At 38.3% G+C, this 9,552-nt stretch overlaps 1 protein-coding gene across 2 annotated transcripts; it reads left to right on the top strand.

Moving 5' to 3' along the window:
• Nucleotides 1-285: 285 nt before the first annotated feature.
• On the top strand, nucleotides 286-9,456 carry LOC135753313 (cytosolic sulfotransferase 3-like). Of its 2 annotated transcripts, XM_065271355.2 has the most exons (8): nucleotides 286-515; nucleotides 4,625-4,763; nucleotides 6,618-6,746; nucleotides 7,047-7,147; nucleotides 8,521-8,647; nucleotides 8,823-8,920; nucleotides 8,993-9,167; nucleotides 9,268-9,456. In XM_065271355.2, the coding sequence occupies exons 1-8, from the start codon at nucleotides 492-494 to the stop codon at nucleotides 9,378-9,380; spliced, it is 906 nt and encodes a 301-aa protein (XP_065127427.1). In that variant the 5' UTR covers nucleotides 286-491; the 3' UTR covers nucleotides 9,381-9,456. The 2 variants fall into 2 exon arrangements, with proteins under 2 accessions (XP_065127427.1, XP_065127428.1); XM_065271356.2 differs by lacking the exon at nucleotides 4,625-4,763.
• Nucleotides 9,457-9,552: the final 96 nt, after the last annotated feature.

Below are 9,552 nucleotides of genomic sequence, written 5' to 3'. Positions count from 1 at the left end.
AAAATCACCCAATGCTGGGTTGTTGTTCCTCAACTGATTTGGTTGTACCCCTTGCATCTGGAAAAGATATCTGTTGATTTTAAACTCTCATTTTTTGCACTCTCACGATGCATGGCTGAATTTCTGACCCTATTGGACAATTGCCAAGGGTTTAAACATTCTCTTTGTTTGAATCCTTGTGAAAACTATTTTTTATATGCTTTTGAAACTTTTCCTGTCTATGGGAAGGGCTGTTTAAACTTGCACAACATGTTCTTTGAGTGCAAAGTACGCACACACACACACACAAAGAGAGAGAGGGAGAGAGAGAGGAGAGGACAAATTGATATAACTTTGAACTTGAGTACAGATCGATAAATGTAGCTCTTCGTTTGTAGGAGAGGAGACTGTTTTTGGTGTAAAGTACCAGGCATATTTCCATTTGAAAAATAAAAGAGCTGCCAAAAACATTCGACAAAAGAAGAAAAAGAAGACAAAGGGTAAGAGAAACCATGGAAATCCCTGATGTGGCCTCAGTAAGTAATAAATCTCTTCTGACTCTTTTAGCAAGATTAAAATATTTTAAGCAATACATACAGTATAAGTTGAAAGTGTGAAACGTTTATTATAAAATTATAAATGAAAATTTATAAACAACATGATTGCACCTGCATTGTAATGAACCCTCAGGAGTACAGGCATATTATCCACATGCAGTAAAATGACATTGAGGTAAAGACTCAAAACAATACACTGGGAATGCTCAGGGCAGGAAGATTAGAACTATAAATGGTAGAACATGCAATGGTCAGTCCAGATCAAAAAACAGTTAATCCATCATACTAACAGGGAAAACGCTCAGTTCATTTTAGTGCAGGAAAAACAGCATCCTCAAGTAGCTGCAGGTGGACTAGAAACCTGTTCGGGTGGTGTATTATGAGAAATGGAGTCCAGCATATCAGTATTCAGGTGATTGCGCTTTAGGCTGGTGAACTCATTCATAACAGAGTCTGCAAACCCAGAGCGAGCAACTTTTGGCACAAGGAGGCGACCAACGCCTGGGTCTGCCATGATGTTGGGGCGCTGGTCGGTTGGAAACACTTTGTTACAAGTCCTACAGGAGAGATGGGTGGAAAATGTCGTCAGAGTTGACCCAAGAATGTTTCTCTGGGCTGTAACCCTTCCAATCAACCAGATATTGGAGAAATCTGCCCCATGTATGGAGACAAGGAAGGCGTGTACCAGGTGTATAATTGGGTCTGGGACGCGATGGCGATCTGCCTGCAATCTCTGACTTCTTATAGCCCTTAAAAGATGTATGTGAGCCTGATATCAGACCACTTCCCTTCTGTGTAGCCACAAATTAACAGCTGGATGCTCAGTGGTATTGGCAGACTAGCATACTCTGCCCATAGCAGAAAACATTTCCAGTCACCTAGGTTCCGGTTGCAAAAACATCGTAGGAACTTTACGATTTTTTGATTGAGACATTCTGTCTGCCCGTTGGACTGAGAATGATAGCCAGAGGAGAGACTGGTGTTTTGTCCATTGAGTTGAGAAAATAAAGCAGACCATGACCAAGAGGTGAATTGGGGTCCATGGTCTGACACAAAGTCTTCGATGAGTTTAACAAAGAAGAACAGTTCGGCAGTTTTATGAGCTGAGGGTAACTTGAACTAAGGTATAAGTCTACAACATTTTTATTATAGAAATTATCTATAACAGTCAGAATAGTTGTGTTACCTTGTGATGGGGGTGGGTTTGTGATGCAGTCTATGGCAATATGTGGCCATGGTCTATGTGGTACAGGAAAGGGCTGGAACAATTAATTAGTTAATGGTTAAGTTAATGGGATCTCTGGGCATAAATTCCAACAAGAAATTGTTTTGAAGAAGGTGTAGTGTGGCTGTGGTCCCTACATAACCTGAACTAAGTGAGGCATGTACCTACTGTAAAACCATCCAAGGTCTCGGTGACATATTTATTGTCTGCTAGACATTCAGAAGATGTGGGATTTTGTAAAATGGGCTTATATAAAGTGTTATTTTGGTCATGATATCCCATTGCACAGGGACTCCAATACAGGTGGGTGGTAAAATGGGTTTCGTTTTTATCATCACATCAGCCTTAGTGTTCTTTGATCAAGGTCAATAAGTGATTATGAGGTTGAGGGGTTTAAAAATAATGCCCATCTTGCCTTTCTTGGGTTCAGTCACTTGGTGTAGGAGAGATATTCAAGGTTACGTAGATATGTTACAACCCCAAAACAGAAAAAGTTGGGACACTGTAGAAATTGTGAGTAAAAAAGGAATGGAATAATTTACAAATCTCATAAACTTATATTTTATTCACAGTAGAATATAGATAACATATCAAATGTTGAAAGTAAGATATTTTGAAATGTCATGCCAAATATTGGCTCATTTTGGATTTCATGAGAGCTACACATTCCAAAAAAAGTTGGGACAGGTAGCAATAAGAGGCCAGAAAAGTTAAATGTGCATATAAAGGAACAGCTGGAGGAGGACCAATGTTTAGGAATGGGAATGTTGTCCTATTCTTGTCTAATACAGACTTCTAGTTGCTCAACTGTCTTAGGTCTTCTTTGTCGCATCTTTCGCTTTATGATGCACCAAATCTTTTCTTTGGGTGAAAGATCTGGACTGCAGGCTGGCCATTTCAGTACTCAGATCCTTCTTCTACGCAGTCTTGATGTTGTAATTGATGCACTATGTGGTCTGGCATTGTCATGTTCCCTGAAAGAGACGACGTCTGAATGGGATCATATGTATCTAGAACTTGGATAAACCTTTCAGCATTGATGGTGCCTTTCCAGATGTGTAAGCTGACCATGCCACACGCACTCATGCAACCCCAAACCATCAGAGATGCAGGCTTCTGAAAAGAGCGCTAATAAAAACTTGGGTTGTCATTGACCTCTTTAGTCCGGATGAAATGGCATCCCAGTTTTCCAAAAAGAACTTCAAATTTTGATCCGTCTGACCACAGAACAGTTTTCCACTTTGCCGAAGTCCATTTTAAATGAGCCTTGCCCAGGGAAAACGCCTGTGCTTCTGGATCATGTTTAGATATGGCTTCTTTTTTGACCTACAGAGTTTTAGCTGGCAACAGCGAATGACACGGTGGATTGTGTTCACTGACAATGTGTTCTGGAAGTATTCCAGAGCCCATGTTGTGATTTCCATTACAGTAGCATTCCTGTATGAGATGCAGTGCCATCTAAGAGCCCGAAGATCACAGGCATCCGGTATGGTTTTCCGGTCTTGACCCTTACGCACAGAGATTGTTCCAGATTCTCTGAATCTTTGAATGATATTATGCACTGTAGATGATGATAACTTCAATCTCATTGCATTTTTTCTCTGAGAAACTCAGAAAACTATTTTTCGCTGCAGCATTGGGGGAATTGGTGATTCTCTGCCCATCTTGACTTCTGACAGACACTGCCATTCTGAGAGGCTCTTTTTATACCCAATCATGTTGCCAATTGACCTAATAAGTTGCAAATTGGTCTTTCAACTGTTCCTTATATGTACATTAAAATTTTCTGGCCTCTTATTGCTACCTGTCCCAACTTTTTTTGGAATGTGTAGCTCTCATGAGATCCAAAATGTGCCAATATTTGGCATGACATTTCAAAATATCTTACTTTCAACATTTGATATGTTATCTATATTCTACTGTGAATAAAATATAAGTTTATGAGATTTGTAAATTATTCCATTCCTTTTTACTCACAATTTCTACAGTGTCCCAACTTTTTCTGTTTTGGGGTTGTAGAACTGTGAAGTAGTGTTGTGCACCATTGAGCCAGTTATGCCACTCCTCTGGTGCTGACTTAATTGCCAGGAGTTCCTGGTTTCCCACATCGTAATCGCAAGCTAGCTTACGAGAAAAGAAAGCACAGGAGTGCAACTTGGGAGGTGTGCCGTGGCATTAAGAGAGAATAGTCCCAATGATACTTCAACTTTAACAACGAGTGGGCGATTGGGATCTAGGTGACATAACCTGGTTTCTGATGTGAATCTGGATTTAAGAACATTGAATGTCTGCACAGCAGCGGTGGACCAGGTTAACCGGGTGAATCTTTCCTTGAACATTGAGGTTAAGGGAAGATAAGCTGAAGTTTCGAATGAAACTGAATTGGCAAATCCCTGCAACCTCTGTAATTCTTGTAGCATTTTGGGCCAGGACCATTTGACTGCACTGACTTTAGTGTCATCCATGGCGACTGGGCTGGACTGATGATGTACCCCAGGAATGATATAGCTGTCACATTTCTCTGCCTTGGTATAGAGCTATTTCTCTATCAAATACAGTAGCTGAGGACTGTACGTACATAAGTGATTTGTTTCTCCAAGAACTTGAAATAGGCTAGGATGTTCTTGGTGTAAGTGGTTACCCACTGATTCAGCATGTCTCGAAAAGCCTTGTTAAAGAATGACTGGATCACAGAAGGGTTATTAGCCAATCCAAATGGCATAACGAAATACTTTTTGTGACCATTGCTCATAGAGAATGCAGTCTAGATTTACTTTAAATCAGCCTTTATTTAGCTAGGCATTAGACACACCAGTATATACTCTAACATGAAACAAATGTTCTTTACTTTTTAATAATACAGATTAATATAGAGGGTCGGCCTGAGATGTTTGATTTTGAGGGTGTTTCTATGACCAACTTCTTCACTGACAACTGGGAAAATGTAAAGAACTTTCAGGCAAGACCGGATGACATACTGATCGCCACTTACCCTAAAGCAGGTGTGTGTACCGAATAAACTGCTATACTGTAGGTAAAATACATCTGGTTTGCATGTGATCTGAATACTTACTGAAACACTAAGGGGTGATTTCCCGGACACGGATTAGCTTAAAGGGGCCATGGCATGAAAATTTGACTTTTTCCATGTTTAAGTGCTATGATTGGGCCCTAGTGCTTCTATCAACCTAGCAAATGTAAAAAAAGATCAACCCAGTAACTTAGTTTTGGTAAACCATTCTCTACAAGCACATGAAAAAATAGGTTGAAATTTGGCTCTCCTTATGATGTCATAAGGAGCTCTTATTATAATAATACCACCCCTTAACCTGCTCTATCCAACCACATCACTGCCATTTAGTGCAGAGAAAAAGAGAGAGAGAAAATAATTCACAGCACAATTTAGTTTCATTTGCAACAAACCACCATTATGGTGATCAGTGTTTGCATTATCAGCTTATTTGCATTTTAAAGGACACACCCAAAACAGCACATTTTTGCACACACCTACAAAGTGGCAATTTTAGGGCCAATCCCATTTCTCTGTCTTACCCCTTCCTCTTACCCCTACCCCTTAGTTTTGCACGTTCACGTGAGAGTAAGGGCTATCCCAATTCTCGTTTTGATCAAGGGGTAGGGCTAAGGGTAAGTGGTAGATACCCCTTAAAACCAAGAATTTTCGTGAGCTTACTTGAAACCAAGGGGTACCCAGAATACACTGTGCAACCGCCAACAATGGCGGCCAGATCGTCCAGAGAGTCTCATTAATGTAGTATTTTCGGCTTCATAATTGATTTAAAAATTACTAACGTCTTATTTTGTGCTCTACACAGTCCTGTACATATATATTTGAATTATGTTCTTAATTTAAATGTTTTTAAATTTCGCTAGTTTGCTACGCTAACGTTACGTTGCTGATTTGCACAACATTCCCGTATTTCTCTAACTAGCCATGAATGGACTCCATGCTTGTCTACAGTTTTAATTAAATTCCATTAGCAGCGAATTTCGTTTGATATCAGTGCATAACACTACTTGCTTTGGAGACATCGGTACGTGCTTTACACACTTGTCGCGTCTGGTGACGTTGCAGCCAGCTAACGACGATGTATGATGACATAACCGTAACCAAGTGGTGTCTCATTTCATAGGGGTATGTTTTCACCCCTAGCGCTTAACACTTGGTTTCGAGGGACAAGGGCTAGGGGTAAGACGAAGTGGTAGGGGAAGGGGTAAGACAGAGAAATGGGATTGGGCCTTAACATGCTATAATAAATTATCTATGGGGTATTTTGAGCTAAAACTTCACATATGTGCTCTGGGGACACCAAAGATTTATTTGACATCTTAAAAAAGTCTTGTGACATGGCCCCTTTAAGCCAGGACTAGGTCCTAGTTTAATTATGAAATATAACTAGTTTTAACAAACATGCCTTACTAAAAACATTACTTTGAGGCTAAACAAATGGCACTGATGTATTTTAAGATGTGTCAGTGCAAGTTGTAAATAACTGCTTATGCAAAGTGAATGTTAAAGGGTATGGGTGAGCTGTTTAAATAAAATGGTAAGTATGTTACGTATCCACTACTAAACCACCAGCCCGATTAAAGGTAAATGTACCAATAGTGATAAAAACAAAAATTGACACTGCCAGTATCACTTCAAGAGCTCACAACTAAACTACTTCACATTTTAAAACTATAAACTATTGTTCTTCTAAGACTATAGATTTGTAATCCTGATCCAGAATTACTGAGAACTGCTTTCATAGAGACTTTATGGATTTCAATGTGTTTATGTCTTTTTGTAGCAGTTGTGAGCGTTCTCATACCTCTTCTCTCTACTGTTTCACTAGGCACCACCTGGGTTTCTTATATACTGGACCTTCTGTATTTTGGTAGTGCTGATTTAGAGCACCAGACTTCCCAGCCTATTTATATGAGAGTGCCATTCTTGGAGTCATGCTTTCAAAACTTTCCATCAGGTCAGAGACTTACAATTCAACTGAGATGTATTTCTTCCTGTTACATGAACTCAATGAACACTTTCAGACTGAATTGAAACAAGCTACAGATAAAACAAAATGACATACAAGACAATTTAATCTACTGTGCTTTAAGAATCTCTCAAAATAAAAAGAACAAAACAAGCTATACTGTATGGTCTCTTTTTGTCAGATGCTCTTATACTGTATATGTTCTTATCTGGATTATAAAACTGGATCTGGGCTATATCCCCCATGTCTCCCATTTAAAATTTACCTGATTTTAATTCTCAAATGCAGGAGCTGAAATGGCTGATAATCTGAAAACTTCTCCTCGACTCATTAAAACTCATTTACCTGTTCAGCTTGTGCCCAAGTCATTCTGGGAGCAGAACTCAAGGGTACAGTATATACATACCACAACCACAGTACATACATGCCACAGTAAATACATATACTGTTCAGAAAATTTTTTAGGTACAAAACATTTCAAATGCGGTGGCCCTGAAAGGTTGATGTTTACCTTTATGGATATACAACACATTAAGAATAATTGACGCCGGGCCAATGAATTTTTCGAAAATAATAGACACATATGGTAGTAATGCGGCACAACGCAAAGCGTTAAACTGTGCATTATTTTTGAGTAGTTCAAAGGTTACCACAGAAATTGCTAAGACATTGCTCTGGTGGTTATTTTAAGACATTTGACAGTGTGTGTCTTTTACAGAAAAATAATCAAAACCCATATTTTCTCAACCAGAATTAAGCATTCAAGAGCCCTGTGGTATAAATTGAAAAAACTTTTGGGGTACAATATTATACCATGAGGACCTTTTGTGTACCTTAAGGTAAGATTTTGTACCAGTTTAATTCTAGGGGTTCAAAACAGATCCTTAAGGTAGCCTACAGTAATGTACCCAAAAAGGTACAACATTGTATTGTGTTTAATATAGGACCTACCTGTAAATGTACAAAACAGAACCTTACACTGTAAATAATTTCCTGTAGTTATGCAGCTGTTTGCCAGTAACTTAGGGTAGATTTAAATTTATGCTATTTACTGTGAACAGTTTGTTCAAAGTTAAATGAACATTAAACATTAACAAGTCTTTATCTATACAGAATATAACGAATATAACCTCATCAACCTTCTGTTTTTTTTACTTCAGATTTTGGAGGCTGTTATTTTTGTTTTATTCCGTAAAGATAAAGAATTGTTAATGTTTAATGTTCATTAAACCATGAAGCCAGAAATACTTTAATTTCTATAGAAATATTTTACAGTGTAGTGTACCATCCTATCGACAGAAAAGGTATGGTTTGGACCTTTCTTCAGACAGCATAAAAGTATATGCATGCCAACGTGAATACAGTATACATACTGTCATGAATTGTGTGGATGAACCCAAGTACAGGATAGCGGTTAAACAAAAAAATACTTGCATTATCAAAAACAAAGGGGAAACCAAAACCAGTCAAAAACATAGAACCAATAAACACAACAAAAGACAGACTTGACTAAAACTAACAAAGAACATGACAAAAAGACTTCACTACGACTAACAAGATCCAGCAAGATTAGATACAGGGAAGGTTACAAAATGAAGAAAGCACAAGACATGATCCTGTCTCCTTGTCACAGTTTTCTGACTTATTGTGACAGGATCATGACATGATGCGCATATTGAAAATGCGTAGTGGCGCTAGAAGTCACACAGAATGAAAAGTTTTGTATCATGTCACAATTATAAACCTTTGTCATTTATTCTAGGTGGTGTACGTAGGCCGTAATGCAAAAGACAATGCTGTTTCCTACTTTCATTTTGATCGAATGAACATGGTACAGCCTGAACCCGGAGACTGGAACTACTTTTTACAGAGATTTATGGAAGGAAAGAGTAAGTTGCTGAAAATTGTAATGAAATCTTATTGGTCAATCATAACATGGGTACATTATACTGTAGCCTCAACATTGTCAATAATTAATTTGAGAATGATGCTATAACTGAATATAATATGCTATAACTTAATTTAAATATGACATTTTATTTACATCATTCATTTACCCGGCAGATGTGTTTGGTTCGTGGTTTGACCATGTCAGTGGATGGTGGGAGAAGAAACAGACCTATTCTAACTTACTCTACTTGTTCTATGAGGATATGATTGAGGTACGATCCTTTAACATTTTTGCAGACTCACTACAATGTGTCTGCATTGTAATTTGTGCATCTGTTCCTCAGGATACAGGGCGAGAGGTGGAACGTTTGTGCTCCTTCCTGGGATTATCAACTTCGGCTCAGGAGAGAGAGAAAATAACAAAAGGAGTTCATTTTGATTCAATGAAACAAAACAAAGTGACCAATCATGCCACAATCCCTTTCATGGACTTTAAGATTTCACCCTTTATGCGAAAAGGTTAGTAAATGAATCATCATCTGAATTCATCTGTCCTATATTATAACAGACACTTCTGTCCACTTACCTGATTTGCTTCTTTTTGTTTGTGTTGTAAAAGGTAAAGTTGGAGACTGGAAGACTCTCTTCACTGTGGCACAAAATGAAGAGTTTGATGAGGTCTACAAACAAAAGATGAAGAACACCACTGTCAAGTTTCGGACAGACATTTAAAGATTGTGTTGCGGTCATTGTTTCAGAATAGTCACTAAATAATTAGTAGTGCACAATCTCAGTTCTCTGAAATTGACTGATCTGACGAGTACTTTTCTTTAAAAATATTCAGGATTTTTTTCTTTAAATGTGAGGAGGAATAGGATTTTCTAAAATAGTCTAAATAAAATTG

Source organism: Paramisgurnus dabryanus, chromosome 11 (genome assembly GCF_030506205.2).
Source record: "Paramisgurnus dabryanus chromosome 11, PD_genome_1.1, whole genome shotgun sequence".
Classification (NCBI taxonomy): Eukaryota; Metazoa; Chordata; class Actinopteri; order Cypriniformes; family Cobitidae; genus Paramisgurnus; species Paramisgurnus dabryanus.
The sequence above is the reverse complement of the archived record's forward strand: the minus strand, read 5'-3'. Positions and strand labels throughout refer to the sequence as shown.